This window comes from Staurois parvus, unplaced genomic scaffold (assembly GCF_062004578.1).
Source record: "Staurois parvus isolate SC_StPar_1 unplaced genomic scaffold, SC_StPar_1.0 ptg000635l, whole genome shotgun sequence".
In the NCBI taxonomy this organism is placed as follows: domain Eukaryota; kingdom Metazoa; phylum Chordata; class Amphibia; order Anura; family Ranidae; genus Staurois; species Staurois parvus.
In genome coordinates, this window is record NW_028318431.1 from 1957203 (window position 1) to 1980899 (window position 23697).

General features: G+C 39.5%; 1 protein-coding gene across 1 annotated transcript in view; it reads right to left on the bottom strand.

Moving 5' to 3' along the window:
- Nucleotides 1-3542: 3542 nt before the first annotated feature.
- Nucleotides 3543-23697, bottom strand: part of CLTRN (collectrin, amino acid transport regulator) — a 59704-nt gene continuing 39549 nt past the window's right edge. Inside the window, exons 3-6 of the mRNA XM_089693610.1 lie at nt 22414-22496; nt 19234-19350; nt 15258-15449; nt 3543-4043 (exon numbers count right to left, since the gene is read on the bottom strand). Of these exons, the coding sequence (XP_089549736.1) occupies nt 3893-4043; nt 15258-15449; nt 19234-19350; nt 22414-22496 (543 nt within the window). The 3' untranslated portion in view covers nt 3543-3892. The remainder of the gene's footprint in view (nt 4044-15257; nt 15450-19233; nt 19351-22413; nt 22497-23697) is intronic.

Consider the following 23697-nt stretch of genomic DNA (forward strand, 5'->3'; position numbering starts at 1 on the left):
CATCCTTCTCCTTCTCCTTCTTCTCATCCTTCTCCTTCTCCATCTTCTCATCCTTCTCCTTCTTCTCATCCTTCTCCTTCTCCTTCTTCTCATCCTTCTCCTTCTCCATCTTCTCATCCTTCTCCTTTTCCTTCTTCTCATCCTTCTCCTTCTGCTTTTCCTTCTCCTTCTCCTTCTCCTTCTTCTCATCCTTCTCCTTCTTCTCATCCTTCTCCTTCTTCTCATCCTTCTCCTTCTCCTTCTTCTCATCCTTCTCCTTCTTCTCATCCTTCTCCTTCTTCTCATCCTTCTCCTTCTTCTCATCCTTCTCCTTCTCCTCATCCTTCTCCTTCTTCTCATCCTTCTCCTTCTCCTTCTTCTCATCCTTCTCCTTCTCCTTCTTCTCATCCTTCTCCTTCTCCATCTTCTCATCCTTCTCCTTCTCCTTCTTCTCATCCTTCTCCTTCTTCTCATCCTTCTCCTTCTCCTTCTTCTCATCCTTCTCCTTCTTCTCATCCTTCTCCTTCTCCTCATCCTTCTCCTTCTCCTTCTTCTCATCCTTCTCCTTCTTCTCATCCTTCTCCTTCTCCTTCTTCTCATCCTTCTCCTTCTTCTCATCCTTCTCTTTCCTCATCTCCAAGGGCATTTAAATTAAAGGTACAGTGTTCTGCACTAATTTAAAGGCTCTCTGAAGCCTAGAAACCCTTTTTATAAGTCATCTTCGTAGCGAAGAAATTCGCATCGAATCGAATTTCACACTGGAATTCGCCGAATCAGCCGAATCGAATTTTTGAGAAATTCGCTCATCTCTAATCCTAACTCACTATCTTGTCCTACTTATTTTCTTTCTCTATGTTCCTTTTTTGAGTTCTTCTTTAGCTGTGCATTTTCCCTAAATTAGCAGTCACCAGCATAGAACTGTTTAACCCCTTGACGCCGACGTAACACAAATATGCGGCCTCACGGACCTGGGCTTTTTTCCGTGGGGCCGCATATTTGCGTACCTGTCTTTGTGTTGGGAGCGCGCCCCTCAGCGCTCTCCCAGCACCGAGACCGCGGTGTCACTGAGAGCACCGGGTCCCGTTCTAACGATCGGGACCCGGGACTCCCGGTCCCGGGTCACATGATCGCTGTGATAGCCTCTGATTGGCTATCACAGTGATCAGTCACTGTGCAGCCCGGCCCCCTTGTTTTTTTTCTCTCTCTCTCTATGAATGGAGAAGAGAGATACATTGTATCTCTCGAACTCCTGTCAGAGAAAAGAAAAAAAAAGTTTGTAAAAAAAAAAAAAAAAGATAAATAAATAAATATTAAAAAAATAAAAGAAAAAATTAAAAAAAATACCTAGATCAAGGTTTGATCTAGTTCAGTGCCAGGGTTAGTGTTTAGGTCAGGGTCAAGGTCAAAGGTCAGGGTCAAAGGTCAAGGTCTAAAAAAAATTTGGTATCAGTGTCAGTTAGTGTTAATGTCAGTGTCAGTTAGTGTTAGTGTGTTTTAGGTAAAAAAAATTTAAAAAAAAGACAAAAACAAAATGCACACTATGGTTTCTGGGCTGTACTACGGGTACAAACAACAAATAACATACACATATATGGTATCGCTGCGATCGTCAAGAGCTGGAGAATTTATTTTGGGTTGCTCTTTGGTGGTAGGTTATGGTCATAACAAGAAACACATAGCTAAATAAAAAAAAAAGGATTTTTTTTACTATTTTTGGCCAGTTTTCCTTTGATAATAAAAAAAAAATCAGGAGATATCCATTACCATTTACCACCAAATGAAAGCCCAATTTGTCCTGAAAAAATCAAGGTATAATCCACCTGGATGTGCAAAGTAGTTGTGATGATATGTACGGTTTTGCTATCACATGTCAACGGTGCAGAATTGTGCTTAGGCCTTTAGATTTGTTTTACCCTTAGGCGTGAAGGGGTTAAGTAACGATGAACATGAAGCGTTTTTACAAACATTTTATTCCATGTAAACTTACTAAAGATAAAAATTATCACTATGTAGGCTCATAACTCTGAAAAATCTTTCAAATAAAAGCCAATGAAAATTAAAAATAAGCCCCTATTCATGTCTGTAGCTATAGGCATTATGGAGAAATTCAGGAGATCAAAATGGAGACACTGAAATCTTAACTTTTTTCTTATTACTTTGTTTTGCATCTGAATTTTGGAAGTCTCCCAGCCCTCTAATGTAAACAAACAGAAGATATTGGTAAGGCTGGTCATAGACAGAGCAAATTTTTTCCTGCATCTACTTGATTCCCCCATCAACAGGGACAGCATTGACAAGGGAATCCCTCCTGTGGAGCCATTGTGTTCTCCCAGTAGGGAGGTGGGGGGAGCTGTCCCCGCCAGGTGATTACTGCTAACAGCTAAAATAGCTGCTAGAAATAACCGCATGTACAATCTGGCATGCTGGTTGTACCTAAGTTGATCAATTGATCAACTTGGGTACATTCAGCCTGCCCATACATGCTTTGAATACCGGCCAGTTCAGCAGGAGATTCCAACCATCTATGGCCAACTTACGCTCTCAGAAATCAAAAGAAACCCCGGTTCAACGTCTTTATTGTCATCTTTGTGAATTAAAGATACACTTCCCCCTGTCTTTTCTTTCCCCTCATCCTCTTAAGGCCCCTTGCATCTTGGTGCAGTGTGTCCCTCCTGGCATTTTAGTGCATTCGGAGGGGACAAGTGCAGTGTCAAGTCCCACTGCTTGCAGCATGTTAAAGTCTATGACAGGCTGTGACTGGACAGGGCTGAATGCTGTACCCAGTGGTACTCACATTTAGGGCCCCATGCATTCAGGGACAAAGGTCTGGAACACTGGGTTCTTGCCTAGCAAAATCAACGTTGTCCTGCTGTGATTCACCGTTTAGGTTTCATAGCCTGTGTCCTGTTCCGCCATCTTGGTTTCCTCAGCTGGCTGTCCATTCTGGGTTCAGGCAGCCTATCCACCGATGACACGATCCAATTATGTTGTCTGGCAGCTCTGTCGATTGTTTCCAGTGATTTGTGACACAGCCATCCCAGGAACCCGGGGAGCAGGATACCTCATTCTTGAATGGTTCAGAATGTCAGCACGAAGCGGGACCACTGGAAAAAAAAGACCAAAAATACCCTCCAAACAAAAAAGGCTATAATAATGCCAAAGAGGGGAACGGGGTAAAGTTCTGCTTTGATTACTTCACACTACAAGCAGCCAGAGATTTTAGGGATGACTTGTTTTAAAGCTCTTTTATTATTTGTTAATAATATGTAAATAACTTAATGTCCATAGTCTGGATGTGGGTGCACTTTAAGGCTCAGGAGGGCCAAGACACAGACACAGTCACATGTCATGAAGTGCACTGTTAATTTTGTAGGAAGTATTTAGGACAAAAGGTAGATTTTTCAAGGTACTGCATATTCACAATTAAGATGTTTAGATGTTCCATATAGGTTAACAATTCTTCACTTTTTTGAGTTGCAATGCACATTAATAAAAATTTATTAGATCCACTTTGATTACTTACCTAACGTTAGAGTGATAATGAACAGATTTCACGCTACTAGTTACAATATAAATGGGGCTGTATTATATATTTCATCGTATATGCCCTTACAACTTTACATGTACAAAGCACACACATTGCAAAGGTGCAAAATGATAGTTTTGACACTTTTGTATTGTTTGAAAACAACATGACATAAACTTGATATCCCTATTATTTAACTGACTGTAGCCCATCACCCTCAGCAACTGTTAATCCACTTATGAATTATTGTTTTTTCCAAGTGAACCTAAATATTCAATCTTCTGTACAACCACAGATCTTCAGTTTGGAAGCATCTGCAGGGATAAAGTGTATATAATTCTGTTTAGGTTGTTCCTCCTCAGTTAAGCATTAAAGCGAAATTCCAATTTAAAGGGGAGTAATATCCTCAAAGCCCACATTGTCCACTCCTTCAGAAATATGTACGTTTTCGCAGTGAGTTCCATTTTCAATTGTTTCTGCAGGTTTCATCCTGTCTTCAGAGTCATCAGGTTCTTCATCTTCAGCTACTTTTTTCTTTCTGTAGAAAATTGCAAACAAACCTTATACTTAAACATATTTACAAGTAAAATGCATCAAGTGAACATTTTCTCTCTTCTATCTATCTATCTATCTATCTATCTATCCATCCAGCTGTGGTGTAGGAACATGGATTAATATAGCAACCTTGTCAAAGGAGAACTCCTTCAACACACACCTGCCAAAAAAGTTATAACTGGTTTATTTCTTTCATTCCTTGTTCTGTAGCTATCATTTATTTATCATACACTAAACACTGAGACGTCCACAGTGTGCATAGAAATCAGAAGTATTTTCAGCACAGGACAGGAGTCTGCACAACTGTGTAAGTCTGAAGTTGAAGCAAAGCTGGCCTGGATCTTCACCAATAACAAACTATTTGCTTTTCTCAATGTGGTTGATTGAATAAAACCATATAGAGCGTTTGCTTTGCTAGGGGATTTTCCCCAGAGCTTAGTTACTCAATCATGTGAAAGGAAGATTAGGAAAAAACCCAGCATTTTGCTTGCACATGATTGGAGGATAGAAGTAAGCAGAGCTTCACCTCATTCACTAAGCTCTGGGGCAAATGCCTTTGCAAAATGCAACTTAACTTACAACAATTTGTTTACCTTTAGGATTTCAACCCCAATGTCAAAATAGAATATTTCAAGAGGGTATTGGACCTATGGATCAAATGACTCATGATGGCACCACAAAGAAAATAGAATTTGCCCTGCAGGACACCTCCCCTATTGAAAACATATCTTACTGCAAACATTTTCTGAAAATAAACTAGAACAAATCGAATCTTATAGATTCATATGTTCATACGCATGCTTAAAGAGGAACTATACCCTACCTATCAAAAATTACATTTGAAATCCCTAACACTAGTCCCTGTATAAAATAAAACATACTAGTCCATTGCTGTCATCCTTGCAGGCAAAGTTCTCCCTTCACCACTCATCTTCCAGGCCACCATCTTGAATCGAGATCTGTTGCATGCACTGACATGTTGAGTGTCTCTTCCAGGTCTATGGGACCCAGGGTGTGTCTGAGCATGCGGTACATCTCCCCTGCATGTGCAGAAATGGCTCGAGTCTCTGCCAGTCATATGATCCCATAGCGTGTCTGAGCATCTTCGGGGATGGGTGACTTAGTCATCCCAAAGGGCAGGGCACAGGATCTCATGCATGCACAGGCAGACAGGCAGACAGTGAAGTCTTTGCCATAATACTGACAGAAACCCAAGCCATTCCTTTGCCTAGGTGAAGGTGACATATGCGGACCCAGTGCATGCAAAGATTCAGGACATAAACTAAAGAAAATAAACAAAGTTATATATATACACACAGTGAAGGAAATAAGTATTTGATCCCCTGCTGATTTTGAATGTTTGCCCACTCACAAAGTAATGATCACTCTAAAAATCGAATGGTAGGTGTATTGTAACACTGAGAGACAGAATGGCAACAAAAAATTCAAAAGAAATGCATGTCTAACAAATTATGCACTGATTTGCATGTTCATGAGGGAAATAAGTATTTGATCCCCTATCATTCAGCAGGATTTCTGGCTACCAGGTGTCTTTCATACAGGTAACAAGCTGAGATTAGAAGCAGTCTCTTATAACCATTCAATTTTTAGACTGATCATTTCTTTGTGAGTGGGCAAACATTCAAAATCAGCAGGGGATCAAATACTTATTTCCTTCACTATATATATATATATATATATATATATATATATATATATATATATATAAAGAAATGTGGAATTGTATAAGGGAGGGAAGGAGAGGGGAAATGGTCTTAAAGTATATGTAAACCCTCACCTTGTAAAACAACCCATTCAGTTAAAAAAAGAAATGAAAGGCAAAACATTTGTGTATAGATATAAAAGGAAAAAACATTATAAATACCTTTTTTTCCTTGTTTTATAAGTGACCACATACCCTCTAAGCTCCTTATGCAGCTGAGAACAGAGAGCTGGGGGAGGTGAAAAAGCAGCACACTGAACTCCCCAGTGAATAGGGGGGGACATGTGATCAGAAGTCTGATCATTGGTGGAGGGCCGGGTTGCCAGAACAGCTAGAGAATTGACCACACTGTGCTTTCATGCCTAGTCTAGTCAGTTTTAAATAGGAAAGCAAAAGGGACTGGCAGGAACACCAGGTATTTCACACAAAGGAAGAAAAGAGAACAGGATACTTTTACATACAAGCACATGGTGCAGTAGGCACATATTAGGAATATGAAATCTTGGGTTTACACACTCCTTAGGGAAAGGAGTGAAGGCTAGCTTTAATGTCTTTTAGAATGTAATGACATGCTACTTACTAACACCAGCTTTGTACTTCCTATGTCATATATTGCTCTTATGAATAGATATGTTATTTACATATTTTTTTGTAAACCACCCTTGAAATCCAATATAAGTTATTGCAACTGAAAGCACAAAACAAATCCATGTGTTGGTGAATAGGAAAGATTGAGTTGGCAAATATTAAAAGGCAAATATGCTTCATAAATCAGCTGATTGAATTTGTTGTCAAATCCAAAGTGAACGTGTAAGTTGACTCCTTATAAACAGACTTTAAAATAAATTCTTCTTTAATCTGTATATTTAGCCTTGAACAATGTACATAGAATTCAGAAAGACTTTTTCCATGTGTACTGCACACTGGTTACTTATGAAAGCACTAGATAAGAAAGTCAAAGATCACAAATGATGCATATCTCAGGTGTTTATGACACAGTAAGTGGTAATTCCTACACTTGGAAATCATTAACCCTAATAACATTTTATTGTGTTTTCTGAACTTGGAATTGGTTTATGTGACTGAAAGCAATTATGATGACCTATAGCTATTAAATGGCAATTATGCATCCCACATTACTTTTTTTGTATGTTAATTACAAAAGAAAAAAGTCTTTATCTCTAGAAATAAATTGGCTCGTCTCAGTCCCACAACCTATACTGATTTTATGAATAGACTAAAGATTTACGGTAGTTGCTAAAACAAATACTGTAGCTTTTTACAGAGTACACAAGCTCATACATATTACTAGATCTAAAACAAAATGTTTGTTGCACTGAATGCTGTATGCAAAAAGGAAAATGCCTACTTCTGGAACCTGTAGGAAGCATAATCCAATTCCACCAGCATTTGTAAATGTATAACAGCATTCTTTGATTCTTGGAAAAATATTATGGCATCCTGTGGTGCCAGTAAATTCACAATGCCAACCTTCCAGAGAGCATGTTAATGTCATGACAGTCTCTTCTTTTACAGTTCAATTGGATTTACTAAAGGCAAATTGGCTGTTTACTTTGCAATGGAATTTCCACTTTGCATTCCCCCTTTACTCAATGACATGAAGCTCTGCTGGACTTCCACTATCCAGTCATTTGCAAGCAAAAATACTGTTTTGTTTTTTAAACTTGATAAATGTGATTGGGTATCATTTACAAAGTAAAATTTTCACCACATTCACAAAGTCAAACGAAAATTCCCTTGTAAAGTGTAAAGCCTATTTTAGTAAATAGATCCCAAAGACTTACAACAGGTCCAGTGCCTCGCTACTTGTGTTTTTTTCTATACCGTAGCATACGGACTTCTGCCCTAAAATTCTGTTCTACAAAAATCACAATATTAAAAATGTTCACATCCAACAAAACTGCAAGACATGCAAAGATCCCCAAACCCAATGCTTCAGAACATTTGTCATCACGAGTAATCTGTTTCTACAAGCTATGAAGGGGATGCAGAGGAGGTTATGCCTATGGGTCTTGCTATGGCGTCAGTGCTCAGACACTATCTCTATTTTCAAGTTGTCAGTCAGCATTTGATAACATTATTTGCGTGTTTGGAGCTTGATGATTTTGAAGTCTAAGGTAACCAAATGCTTTAAGTTTTTTTTTTTTTTTTTTTTAGAAATGTTCATATTTAAGGCACAGCATCACTACTAATGATTTCAAAGCTTTTCTAAGGCACATATATCAATCTTCTTTGTTATAGAGCAAGTTGAGGTAACCAGTATTCTGTTTCACTACAGACTTTATGCATACATGTGTAAATTAATTTAAAAAGGGAGAAAATAGGCTAAAATGGGACACAAGTTCCCTGACTATATAACAAAATAAATCAAATTATCACTTCATGAAAAAATACTGGGTCCCGCCCCTCTCCCGCCACCTTTACTGGGATCTCCTGTCCAATTGGGGAGCCTGGTAAAGATCTGACCAGTGGCATCAGCTTCCTTGGACACAGCGAGAGGTACTGATATTGTTCCTCCCACTGTGTGACATCAGAAACCGGAAGCTACAAGGACTTAATCACTTCCAGTTTGTTTGCAGGCAAGTGATAAAGTAAAATTAAAGTTAGTGTAAAAATAAAAAAATTAAATAAAATAAAAATGTAATTATTTTTTTAAAGCACCCCTATCCCCCTGTGCTCACGTGGTTAAGACAAATGCATCCGTTGGTCCTGCACGCATATGTAAACAGAAATCGCACCATATATGTGAGGTGAGAATGAAAGCAATAATTCTAGTGTGACTATAAACTGGTAACCTATAAAGGCTTACGTATGGATAAGTTAAAGTACCATCATTTGTTGCTGTTCCATGGGTGTGCACAATTTTAAAATGTGACAGGTTTGCTATCTATTTACTCAGCGTAACATCATATTTTATCATTTCTAAAAAAGTGGGTATCATATTGTATTAGTATTGTATCAGTGTATGTTTTCCCCAAAAAAATTTAGCTTGGAAAATTGCTGCGCAATCACCATATGACACAAAACATTGCAACACCCACCATTCTCTAGGGCTCTTCTTAAAAAATATATATAATGTTTGTGGGTTCTAAGTTTTCTAGCAAAAAATGAAGATTTTTACATGTATGACAGAAACAATTGAGTACTGTTCGTGATACTTTTTTTATTTGCACTAACATACAATTTTGAGGACAAGCTTTCAGGGAATGTCCCCTTCTTCAAGGTCTAAGCAGTACTCAGTACTGCTGAGTACTGCTTAGACCTTGAAGAAGGGGACATTCCCTGAAAGCTTGTCCTCAAAATTGTATGTTAGTGCAAATAAAAAAAGTATCACGAACAGTACTCAATTGTTTCTGTCGCAAATGCACTAATACGGCTCCAATCAGCTCAAACATACATGTATGACAGAATTGTTAGAATTGGCATGGGAAGATACAGTTGTAGCTGAGTCCTTGTTAATGACTTAAAGTGTTACTAAACCCACAGCAGTAAAATCAGTCTGTATATGCAGTAAAGCATGCTTACTATACTCACTGTAGAACCTAAGGGGTTAATCCTCTGCATTGTGTAAAAAGGCTGTCTGTACCTGACTTCTGTGCCCCTCCTCTTGCTCAAATGTCCACAGTGATAAGACAGACTGGAACCGTTCTGCACATGCTCAGTTTAGTGTGTATTACTAGAGAGGTTTTTTTTCTTGCGAGAGTGCATGTGATCAGCACAGGGCCAACAAGACAGAGGTCAGGGGTTTTACATCCTCCTAGAGCAGAAAGAAAACTCCTCCTACAAGCTTTAACCAGTGCTCAGCTGAAGTCACAAGACTGCTCCAACTGCTGATGAGAAAAGGTATTTAGCAGTATATATTTACTAAAATAATTGCATTTCCATGTTGTGTGTATTGTGGGAGACCAGATATAGTGAATCCTGGGTTTAGTAACACTTTAAAAAAAAAAAAAAAAAAAAAAAAATGACAAAAGGATGAGAAGCGCCATTGGCTCTTTACAAGAGAGAATTAAAGGTATGTTTCCACCTTGTACGTATAGGTCTAATTGTGATTTGTTTTCTTTATTTAAAACTTGTGCTAGAAATATAATCACAAAACCATCATGACATTAAGATATTACATGTTCAGATCAGCAGTGTCATATGGTCAAAGAAGCAAGGAAGACATGGTTAGAACTAAACTGAATGAATCGGCTGAAAAATCAACATGAAATCTCCAGAAAATAGATATGGTCAAACTGCAGTTTAGAACTGCTCATTTTAAACTGGAAGCAAGGTTGGTTCTTACTATATTTTAGCCATTTGAGCCTCATAACCAAGAAAACAATTAATCAAACAAAGTAGGAGAGTAATGGGCAAGTTACAGTAATCATCACAACAGCATGGCAAATTTTTCATGTACATCTTCGGATTCAACCATTTTCTAAGGATACAATATGACTAAGCATTGCAGCATTGCTCCATTGGGCTTAAATGATAATAAAGAAAACCCTTTTCAATAATCAATCTTTCGCAAAATACATACAAGAATATTCATGAGCATTTCGTGAGTCATACTGTTCTGATGTAAAATATTAAAACAGACCTTGGAGGTCTGTCTGTTATTTTTCATCTAACAGCTCAACATTGAAAAGTATTTGGCAGACAATACTGTTTGTTTTTCAGATGAATTTTAATTAGACCCCCTATCTGAGATCTTTGACAATTATGCAAAAAGTTCTCAGTTAGATCCTTAAAAGTATTTCTAGTTTAAAAGGGGAACTACTTTAAGACCTTTCTGTGTAGCTCTTCAAAACCTCTCCAGTGCCACTTTAATTAGATGATTAGTTTATTCCAGTGGTGCTCAACCCATGGCCCACCGACTATATGTTGGCCCCCAGAGCCCTCTGATGTGGCCCTCGACCTCAAATCAGGGAAGCACCGACCCGCTATCCCAAGGCATTAGAGTGTACCAAGCCGGCACTGGAGGAAGCAAGCATCTGCGGAGGGAACAGGAGCCGCATAAGCCGATGCTTTCTCTGTAGCACCGGCTCCTGCCCCAGGCAGAATGATACCAAGTGCACTTCACCTGGGACCTTCTGGCAGCCTGCAGATGGAGAGCAATGCCAGCAGAAGCTAGAAGAGAAAAAGAAGGTCAGCATATTAAACAACCCATAAAAGGGTTAACAACTATTAGGCTGCTTTTACACTGATCCATGGGTGCAAAGCAGTGCACCTGCGGATTTCCTGTGGGGCTAGCTGCACTGAGCCATAGACTTCTACTATATGAAGTGCACCACACCCTCATGACATAACAGAAGTCTATGGCAAAGCGCAGCTAACCCACAGGAAAGCCAAAGGCGCACTGCGCTGCGAGCGGGTAAATTGCAGCGCATCAGTTTGAAAGCAAACTTATAGCGGGCTCAGGACAGCAAGGCTTGTTTATCTTTACAGTTTGGGGGGGGCAATAAAAACCCATAGCTGAGACATATTTTTATCACATACCCCCAACCACTGGGGCCTGTGCAGCAAGATTTGCAATGACAACCCTGCCCCATGCTCCATGGGGCCCATGCGGCCTCCCTGTCACATTCTGTTTTGCACTTGGACAGGGGGGGCAGTAGGGGCGGTATATACAGGAACTGATTCTCTCCAGTTTCCTCCTGCACCTACCTAAAGCCGTCTTCTCCTCCTCTCCCTCCCACCAAATCACTGCATTATTCAATCTAGATCGATGGTTTTCAAATATTAGAGCAAGGAAAATACAGAATTCTTTCAGAATGATCAATAAATTGATGTAATCGCTTTTGCTATGAAAGTTCACATTTTACTATGACCATACTGTTAAACATTGTTTGATTAGGTATAGTTTTTATGAAAGAGATTTGTATTATTTTATTTGAGTAACAGCTAATTTTAACTGTATGAATATCTGATTAAAACATTTCTGAAACTTCAGGGCAGTACAGTGGCTTAGTGCAGCACTGGACATTATCTACATGGAGTTTGCATGTGCTTGCTTGGGTTTCCTCCATTCCCTTCAGTTTCCTTACGCTCTACAAAGACATGCCAAAAGGTTAATTGGTTGCTATCTAAATTGGCCCGTGTGTATGTATTTATTTATCTAAAATGGGGACCTCAGGATGTAAACTCTCTAAGGTTAGGGACTGAAGTGAATGTAAAGTACTGTGTAAATTGTCTGCACTATATAAATGCCTAAAATGAATAAGACTGTAGTCTTATTTGGAGCAAGATGTTATCTTAACCACTTGCCCTCCAGAGGATTTACCCCCTTCATGACCAGGAAATTTTTTGTGTTACGGCACTGCGTTACTTTAACTGACAACTGCACGGTCCTGCAACACTGCACCCAAATTAAATTTATGTCCTTTTTTCCCCACGAATTGAGCTTTTTTTCAGTGGTATTTGATCGCTTGTGTTTTTTTATTTTTTGCGCTATAAATAAAAAAAAAAGACTGACAATTTTGAGAAAAAAACAATATTTTTGACTTTTGCTATTAAACGTGTCCAGTAAAAAAATTTTAAAATCTAATTTTGTCATAAATTTAGACCAAAATCTCTTTGTTATAAAAAATCCCAATACGTGTAAATTCATTGGTTTACGTGAAAGTTATAGCGTTTACAAATGGCGATATAGATACTGGAGTTTTGGGTACTTTTACTAGTAATGGCGGTGATCAGCAACTTATAGCGGGACTGCAGCGGACATTCTTATACTGGGAGGAACTGACTTGGTGTCACTGACATCCCCAGTGACACCAATACAGTGATCAGTGCTAAAAAAAAAAAGCACTGACACTGTACTAATGGCACTGGGCAGGAAGGGGTTAATATGAGGGATCAAAGGGTTAACTGTGTGCAAGGAGTGTTTTACTAGGGGCGGTGTCTGTGTGCTTCACTGTAAACACACTGCTTTGGATGGCTGTGTTGTGCACAGCCATCCAAAGCAGTGTGCCCGAGCTGACAGGGAGGAAAACTGTTAGTAAACAAAACAGTCCTCCTCCTCATCAGAGATCCTCGGTAATCACCGGGTGCCATTGAGTAATCACCGGCTGGGACCCGGTGATTGACAGCTGCGGCCGTGAAGTGTGGCGCAGGTAGGTCGCGTGGCACGTGCGCGCCCCCTACCTGGAGATGCAAAATCACGTATATATACACGTGAATTTGCGCACCCGTGCTGCCCTGTAGCAGTATTTCTGCTATAGGGTGGACGGGAAGCAGTTCAACCATAACTAAAGGAAACACTTTTTAGATTTGGATAGAGTGGTGAGGAGTTAGAGGCTTTTTCAGGATTATTTGTACTGTCTGTGTCCCCATTAGGGAATTTTGCTCTTTCCAGACATCCTGATCATCAATTTTGCTGTAAAAAAAAGTGAGGGTACATCCAATAATTTGACTTGTCACCGAAACAGGAAAAGTCTTCCAATGGGGATGCTTGTTTTTGTGACATTTGTCTAGGAGGGGGATTTCCCTTACATTTGAAAGATATCCCCTCACTTCCTGTCAAATCTGTCAAATGTAAAGGAAAATCTCCCTAATGAGATACAATGAGAAAAGGGGATTTAACCCTTATTTACTCTATCCAAAAAGAAAAAAGCATATGGCTTTAGATATACTTTATATTTAAAAAGCTGTTACTATAGTACAGCTAATTAACACTTTTACCTATTTTCTTCTCAGTAAGAGAGCAACTAATATATTGTCTAGTCTCTGACATTGACACATATTTTGTATTAGTACCCTCCCCTGTTACATTATGGTAAGCAATAGCATAGTCTATACAGGAAGAACCTAGGTAACATTCAGGATGCATAGGGGGAGATTTACTAAAACTGGAGAGTGCAAAGCAGTGGCGGACTGACAACTCATGGGGCCCCCGGGCAATAGGGGATCATGGGGCCCCTGTGTCCTTGCCCAAACTCAAAAAAGCCTATGAAAAAGGTACCAGGGGCATCTCATGGGGTCCACTACTGACCCCGGTCCCTCGGGCATTGCCCGAGTTTCCAAATGGTCAGTCCGCCCCTGGTGCAAAGTCTGGTGCAGCTCTGCAAAGAAACCAATCAGCTTCCAGGTTTTACTGCCAAAGCTTCATTGAACAAGCTGAAGTTAGAAGCTGGTTGGCTTCCAATGCACAGCTGCAATAGATTCTGAGTGATCCAGTTTTAGTAAATCTCACCCAACACGTGCTCTGGGCTTTTTTTCTATCTTTGACCCACTTTGATATGCTGAGAATGAGACATGGCTAAGTGAAGTACTTCACCTCATCTGGACACATGTAGGGATGTATTCACATAAAAAAAATTCAAAGCTATTCTTCCTTCAAAACTGCATGTAAATTCATTATGTGTAAAATAAAATGTTAACAGGATAGTTCTTCTCCAGGTTGGATGTCTGAACTGAAAAGAAAATAGCCTAATAACATTCATTTTTGCAGGTATTCATACATAACGAATGAACATGGAGTTTGGCAGGACAAATAGCTCTGCAAAAATTGTTTTCCAACCGGGTGAAGAACTTCAAATTGTTTTTCCTGTTCTTAACCATGTTCTATTCCCAGTATATTAAACAAGTCAAACAAAAAAGACCAGATCCCATTATGCATCTTGAACTTTAACTACATTTTTCCTGTGTAGACTATACTATTGTTTACCATAATGTAATGGGGGAGGGTGACATTTTTAATAAATGTACCCCATGGTAACGTTATAGAAGTTTAGTGAATAAGAAGAAGTTAGGGTTTTTTTGTTGTAGCAGAATTATGTGCTGTTTTAGTTACAAATGTGGGATTTCCTGGTTAAAACATAGCAGGGCAAGATAAAGAACATACTCATTAAATTTCTCCAATACATGCACATTTTTCCTTTAAAAACTGTACAAACACATACCTGCTTTTTTGTCAAAAACAGAGTGTGCTCCTAATGTCCTGTTTTGGCTTACAACATAGTCCCTTTTTTGTAATAAAATCTTAGACAATGTTGTCATCCCTTGCCTGCTGGACTACAGATTTCTGCCTATCCCCAGTCCTGTAACTCCATGTGCATACATTGATTTCTATATCTGCAAAAAATGCTGCTGCCTTGACTCCCAAGATCTTGCATTCTCTGTGAAAAGGAGCTTTTTAGGAGATGTAGCTCTTGTAACATGCATGCTTCACTAGTAACTGAGCTCCCAACAGCTGCCCCTGCAAAATTTTTGCAAGCCTGGTAATGGAGTCACAGGGAGTATTAAATTCTGTTTCCTCCTACAGAAGCAAGTGAAAGAAATAATGCTGAGTTATGTACTAGAGGGGTGAAGAAGGTTTGATTGTAAATTTAAATAATGACATGACATATATTTCAGATACCATACTATCAGAGGGAATGATGAAGTTAAAAATAAATCATATCCAATGTAGAAAATATATTGCCTTTATTTTATCTTCTAATGAGATGCAATTTAACATTTATAACTTACCTATATCGCTTTACTCCTGAGATTGTGAGGAGAATGCTTGCCAGTCCTAGAATGCCAACCACCACCCCAAACACGATAATCCAAGACTGATTAGAAGAACTGGCTACTGGAGCAATTGTAGGGGGTATATCAACAAACTCTAAAGTGTTGTCATTTAACAGAAAAGCGCTGTTTATCCTGTTCCTTTCAAGCCTGTAGACACATGAAAAAAATTGTGGCTATACATTATGAAAACTTTTTAAATAACACAAACTTTTTATTATTAAAATTGTTATTCAAACAAAAATTGGACCTCTACACAAAATAAAATATTTTCTTTAAATCTTCCCTTTATTAATTTTAGAAGTATGTAAAACCTTATATAAATGGCATATGAAAGTATATGATGCAGTACTGAAATTTGTAACAGGGAGTTGACTTATTGGAAGTAAAAAAAAAAACAATTATATCCCTGCAGTCTGGTAGGAAGCCCAGACACAATAGGTACTCGAATCTACAAAAAAAAATATTATAAACTTCAGCTCCACATGGTTCTTCAACTCGTAAAAAATATAAGAACACTTTTCCACCCAAAATGTTAGCAGCAACCAAAGTAGTGTTGCCTAAGCCCAGCTGCTCCAAACACAAGGTTTCAATTAGGCCAATATACTTACCCAATTTTGATAGTAATATACTAGCCAAGATTTGGAAACCAGAATAAACTGCTTGCTTGAACTGATTGTACATAGAGATCAGGTTGGATATGTATCCAAAAGAAAAACTGGAGACAATGTACAGTGGTGAAAATAATTATTTAATCCCTGGCAGATTTTGTAAATTTGCAAGTTTGCCCACAAGAAATGAATGGTCTATAATTTTTTTCATCATAGGTGTATTTTAAATGATAGAGACAGAATATCAACCAAAAATCCTGAAAAAACACATGATACAAATGTTATAAATTGAGATGCAGTTCATTGAGTAAAATAAGTATTTGATTTCCAAGCAAGACATGACTTAGTACTTCATGGAGAAACCCTTGTTGGCAAGCACAGAAGTAAGATGTTTCTTGTAGTTGGTTACCTGGTTTGCACACATATCAGGGATTTTACTCCACTCTTCTTTACAGATCTTCTCTAAATCCTTAAGGCTTGGCTGTCACTTGGCAACTCAGTTTCAGCTCCCTCTATAAAATTTCTGTAGGATTAAGGTCTGTAGACTGGCTAGGCCACTCCATGAACTTAATGTGCTTCTTCTTGAGCCAATCCTTTGTTGCTTTGGCGATATGTTTTGGGTCATTGTCATGCTGGAAGGCCCATCTACAACCCATCTTCAGTGTTCTGGCTGCGGGAAGAAGGTTCTCATGCAGGATTTTACAATACATGGCCCCATCCATTGGCTCCTCACTGCAGCAAAGTCAGCCTGTACCTTTAGCAGAGAAACAACCCCAAAGCATAATGTTTCAACCTCTGTGCTTGACTGTAGGGATGGTGTTCTTAGGGTCATAGTCAGCATTTTTCTTCCTCCAACCACAGTGAGTCGAGATAATGCCAAAGAGCTCAATTTTGGTCTCATCTGACCACAGCACTTTCTCCCAATCCTTCTCTGAATCATTTAGATGTTTATTAGAAAACTTCAGATGGCCCTGTACATGTGCCTTCTTGAGGATGCTGCAGGATTTCAATCCATGGTGGCGTATTGTGTTACCAATGATTTGTTTGGTGACTTTGGTCCCACCTGCCTTGAGATCATTCAAAAGCTCCTCCGTGTAGTTCTAGACTGATCCCTCTCATGATCATCCCTACCCCATAAGGCAAAATCTTGCATGGAGCTCCAGACCGAGGGCGATAGATGGTTATTTTGTATTTCTTCCACTTGCGAATAACCACTCCAACAGTTGTCTTCTTCTCAGCAAGCTTCTTGCTGATCGCCTTGTAGCCCATTCCAGCATTGTGCAGGTCTAAAATCTTGTCCCTGATATCCTTTGACAGCTCTTTGGTCTTGTGCCATGATGGTGAGGTTTGAATGGAAGGAAGAGATTCTGTGGAAAGGTGTCTTTTATACACATAACGAGTTGTCGTTAGGAGTACCTTCCTGAATTGAGGGGACTAATCTGTGTACCACATGAGCACATAGCTAGTCTGTGGGAGCTAGAATTTTTGTTGGTTGGTATGGGATCAAATACCTATTTTACTTACTGAACTGCAACTCAATTTATAACATTTGTATCATGTTTTTTTCTGGATTTTTTTTAGATATACTGTCTCTATCATTTAGAATACAACTATGATAAAACTGATAGATCCTTTAAATCTGCAGGAGATCAAGTCATTATTTTCCCCAGTGTATGTTGTGTCATCCAGTTGATCTGTCATGCCTATGTAACCCATTTAAATGTTATTACTCACACTACATTTAAATGGCCATTAGATGGCAGTGGCCTGCTCTGCGTGGTTACTCACATTGATAGAACAGCCCTCTGGAACTTGTATTTCTGAATAGCAGGATTTGGCTGATAAGCGGAGTATCTGGGACTACATTTCCCTGGAGAGGAAGCATGTGGGTGGGAGCATATAAATATCAAAGCCTGGGAGATTGGCCAGGAGAGTGCAGAAGGAGATTGAAGAAGAAGGAGGAAACGCTGAACTAGGCCCTAGGCTAGGCTCTTTCAGCATTTGTGGACATGTCAGATTTACAAAGCCTAAAGCAATGAATAACTCGCTGGACATGCACATCCTCCTGAACACTCAAATTCACTAAATTACCTAAATTTACTCAAATTCACTAAATGAACCCCCAAATTACCTAGACATCCAAACTCTCTTACCATGGAGTTCATACTGTATATCCACCATCTATGCCAGGCTCTTTGAGGCAAATTTTCTGTCCCTTTTTAAAGAGCTTTCAAGTCTCCTGGGAACATGGAGATCCTTCCCTCTTTGATTTGGCATGATCTACACTATTAGGATGACTTACTGTACCTTTCAAAGCTAAATATATTTCCTAAAGGTTCTCCCAATTCTAAGTCACAGTTTAAGAATCTAGCAATGCAAAATACTCACTTTTATATGGGAACCAATGAGGCCGAGATTAGGAAATCAAATCCTTCACAGACACAAACCTTCCATGGACTTAGAAGTATCCAGCATAGCCAAATATTATTAGCACAAATTGCCCCCCTAGCAGCTTTCCATACTACACAAGACCTACTTTTTTGTGCCTATCTTACAGCTTAATTTAAAACATTAAAATCAGCACAAGGGATATAACTTACATTTAGAATGATGTGTTCCTTGTGCTGATTTTTCTTGGTTTAGTAGAAATGTTCATCTTTCTTGCACTCCCCCCCCTTATTTTCCAGTACAATGGGGGTAGACACCCTAAGGGGCTGTCAAGAGCTCTCATTAAGACAGCTTGACTATGTCCACCCTGCCCTGCTGTGCCATTCATAGAAGCTGTACTACAGCTTCCATAAATGACACAGGATCTCTGATTGGAGGATGGGTGGGTGATTCTTTTTACACAGTCAGACATAGACTTACTGGTACTATTATCAATGAAAGACTGATTATCTATGTGCTGAAAGCTTTGATTAAAACATCGTAGGTGTCTAGGGAAAAAGGAAGCTGCCCTTATACTGTTGATGGGTTGCACCACTTCCTACATTTCAACCTTCCTCTCCTTCCCGTCTCAGACTTTTCCCGATCACTTATTACTCTCTCTTGAGCATAAAAAAATGTCCATCTGCTCTTTCTTAAACATAAAAATATTGTCTATCTGCACCAGTTCTCCTATTTTAGGTTGCCTGGGTGGCCATAGACATGCAAAAGATGAGGAGTATCAATTCCCACCTTAGCTTATGAGTTTAGTGCATGGAGAGAGGATGATGAGGAAACACGAAAAAACAGTTCTCAAAGACATAAGCTTAAGTCTTACCTCCAGATCTGTAATTACAATGGTTTTGAAATTTTACTGAATTATTGGATCTTACTTATACCTTATAGCATTTTTCACTTTTGTGCTGTCAATGGGTTTTGAACTGTTTGAAGGGGTCGTCACCACAAACCAGAATGATACTCTCTGAGTTACATTGCACAGAAGAATATTGGAGATCCTATGTACAAAATAAAAAATTGCAACACATTAACTGGCAGTAATTAACACCTTTCCAACCATCAAGCCATATGCAAATTTATTAAATGTGTTTGCATTATCCATTCTGTTAGATGAGTGTGCTGGCTGGTTTCAGTTAAAGAAAACGTAAAGTGGTAAAGTGGTTTCATTGCAAATTATTGTAGTCTAATTGGGATATAATGAAGATTGCACCCGAAGGATAACCATATTGCTTTGCCACTATTATTTTGAATTTATTGTAATGGCATATTTAATTAGCAAGTGAGCAGAGAAAGCCAAAGGAACATTAATATGCTGACTAAATAGCAAAGGCAGCCCTAGGTCACATCATTTTTTATAGAAATAATTCTCTGTGCACAATGTACATGTACAATGTCCATAGGCTGGCATGATGTCCATTACACCGCATGCATGCACTACTTTTGTTGCGATTTGCATAGACATCTGTGTCAGATGTGCAAATCGCAACTGAATTCGGCAGGTTACCCGATTTTTAAATCATGTGACTTCACTGTAAATCACATGATTTCAAAATCGGCTTGATGTGACTGGAGGATTAATATCCCTGCAAAATGGCAGTAAATATAACATTTCTTAAAAAAACAACAAACTCAGCTTTCGATAATAGTCAGCTTACAAGGACTTCATATCTTGTATTTTATTACTATTTCTTTATTAGTGGTTAACCTTATTATATATTGATACAGGGGGGAATGTAGTTTATAGCAGTAGAGTTGAACTTGCAGAACAGAATCACAGATTGTGTCTCTCTGGTGTTTTCTCAACCCAAGGAAAAGTACAAAGAATGTAAATGTGAAATTATAAGACAAGAAAGAAAAAAAAAAGAAATGAGACCCTGCAGCAGCGGTGGGATCCGAGAGAGGCTGCGGGCTGCTTGATGGTGTATGCAGAGCCTGACTCTTGTTCCTGGGGATGTCAGGAGCTGTGAAGGTGGTGTCTTATCTCTTGCCAGGGTGGGGTTGCCATTGTATGGGGGGGTAGTGGAAGGCTTTCTCGGGTGGGGGGGGGGGCTGGGGTGTTGTTGGTCAATGTCAGGCTCTCTTCGTGGAGCAGGGGGGTGTTGGTCGGTGTCAGGGTCTCTCCGTGGGGGGGGAGCCAATGTTTGTGTTGCCTAGGGCAGAACAAAACCTAAATACACCACTGTATATATACACACACATTTTGTAAAGTTTGAGGTTATGTAGCTTAAGTGTAGCACCTGGTAGTGAGTACAGTCCACACCAATTATTTCCATGTAAGGGCTTGTTGGCCCACTTTTATTTAAAGGAAAGTTCACACAAAATTGCATAAAGCATAATTTATGGCTTCCCACGCAGGGGGTATTCACCATTAACACAAAAACATAGAATTGCCAGCCTCCTGGCTCACTTTAGTAAAGAAATAGTTGCACAGCCTGCTGGCTTACACATACCACAGTGCTGCTCAGGCCTTCCACTTTAGACTCTCATCTGTCTCCTACAGACCATTTCCTTGCCAACACTGTCCACATAGATAGCAGCCCCTTGCTGCTCTGGCCCTCAGACTTGGGTCTCTGGCTTTTTCGGCATAGACATGCACCCCTCTGGCTGCTCCCTTGCTCAACTGGACTCCCCAGGAGGGTGGAACCCAGAACAATGGCCATGCCTCTGTTATAGCCCAGCACATACCTGACCAGTCAGTATGCTGGTGGTTCCAAAAACCAGGGACATCGGTCAGGTATGGCATATACGTAGTTAGTTATAATATAACTGTGTTTAAAATAATCATACCTGGATTTTGTCTTTACTGAACTCTCCAAACAGGATTTTGACAATAGGAGGTGAAGATATACAATAAAATATTTTTGATATTCCAAAAGAAGAATACAAGAAATTCATGTATATTATATTCATTTTACTGTATATTAACCTGATGTAAGATAAACCAAATTCCCAGCACCAGAAAATCAGTGTGGACCTATGATCGTGATTGTGCATGTGCGCATTGCTCGCATGCTCATACTGTACATCCAAGTAAAGGGGCATTGTTAGATGTACTGTTCCAGTTCATCACGCACATGTCTACGTGCGCATACCAATTAGAGTGTGCAACTGGTGCCAAGTGGCCTATTTAAACTGGTTTGTCACTATGAGCAGTTGTTGAGACTCAATCTGCCGTACCTGCTTACCTGTGTATGACCCAGCTTGCCCTTGGACGCAGCTTCTGCTCCTGCCTCAACCTTGAAACTTGATTACTCTCATCCCAGCCTATTTACTGGACTTGTCCTCATCTGTTGATTCTGCACCACTTGCCCAGATGTTTCTGACCTTGGCCAGCCTCCTGGACTTGCTCTGCCCGCCAATTTGGTCCCTTGCTGCCCAGCTGTCGCTTACCACTGTCTGTCTCCTGGCCCTACTTCCATCTTCTGCTCTGGTGTCAAGCAGCTCCTGCATCCTGTTCTGAGGACTGCAACTATCAGTGCTTCCCTCCTAAAGAGCAGACATCGCCAAACAGCTACTAAGGCACTCATGCCGCTCAATGCCTTCACACACTCTGTCTCCATCTTCAGGAGTGTTGGGCAGGAGGTGCAAGAGGGACCTCCACAACGTTCCAGTCTTCACCAGGTATGTGATACCTGGCAAAAAATAGTGGGGTTTTTTTCTAACTTCTGATCATAATTTATAAACAAAATACGAAAGAATACACTGTACATTTCTGTTAACATGTGTATGTAGAGGTTCTTCTGCCCAACTCTATTATACTCTGTACATGTATGTTCACCTTCACTTATTATTTCTCCACTACTTGTATATGTTCTGTTTGATATGGGATTAAATGCTAAAGGAAATACTCTGCTTTATCACTGAAAGGAATGATGGAATTGCAGATTGTTTTATAACATTATGATTGCTCAGGTGATTATACCAAAAACTTACTCATTTCAAAATCATTAGTGAAAGGACATGTTCATTGTTTGATAAAATTTTTTCAATGTATGTAGTTCATCTGATGATGGCTTATGTTTTTTTAACTAAAGTGAAACTTCACTTATATTGTAACTTACTGAATTGTATTGTTCACGTGAGCTCGCATTACAAAGGCCATCACTGCCTTAAAGAGAAATTCTTCATCAGTATTCCAACTGTACTGTTAAAGAACAAGAGACACAAGTAAGTAATTAAATATCAGACCATATCATGTTATCAAAATATCAAGGTCATAAAACTGCAGGCCAGTGAGTTCCCATACATTTTATCTTTCTGAATAGAGATTCAAAGACCTACTCTTGCAAAAATTATATTTTATTTTTGGGTGATTACACATGCATTGAATCACTGAAATGCACTACAGAACAAAAATTGAGGTCCTAGGAAGCATATAGGAAGCACACCCTAACTATTTGGGTGCTTTAGTTGTTCACCCAGGCATTGCTTTACTGCTATTATATATGCCATTTGATGGCAGTCTGGTAATTTGGGAAACCCTCATATACAGAAAGCTGTGTGTAATAAAAATGAAAGCAGCTTTTTAAAGCCACCCACTAAATTCAAGCCTGCCTTGAAAGTGTGATTATGATTGGGGATAATGGAAGCAGAAGGGAAATTATATGACATGAGCACACTTTGATCAATTCAGTTTGCGCATTTAAAGCAAAATCAGAGGCTCTACAGTAATACCTAGACCCACACTGAGTAAAAAGAGGATACTGGTCTGTGTTTTTACCAGCCCCACAACTAGTAACCTACAAATTAACATGACAGCTTGTTGGAAAGGTGCAGTGTGGTGTGGCGGCAATAAACACACAAAGACCCGTGATGCAGGAAATGGTGTACTGCAGAACTAGTACGCCTGACCGGGGAGGTCCCCCGACTGGGAACTTACAACAATTAGAGCATAGAGTCAGCGATGAATAGGCCCAAACTGACGACAGCGCCTGTCAAGGAGGGTGGAATGCGGCCTAGCCGGTCCAATCCAAAGGGCGTACTAAAGGTGAAGAAGCAGGCCCAAGCTTTCCCTACTTCTCTGGAACCTCTCCCTACAGCTAGCGCTGCCCCTGATAGATGGTATGCTGTCCCTACACTAGCCACTTCATAGATGCATGCCAAAACTCGGTGGCAGGGATTTAAAAAGACTCTGAGCAACCTAAGATGGCTGCTAGGGTCACCTAGATCCATCATAGCCAACCAAAAGCTGCCACAGGGGACTGAGGGAATTATAGAGAAACCCAGGTACTCTTCACTTCAGAAAAAATATATGGATAGCGCCACAGAAATGAAATAAAATAAATCACTCCAGTGAAAAAAATATATAAAAATATATAAAATATAAGCTGCAAAACCTATCCTTA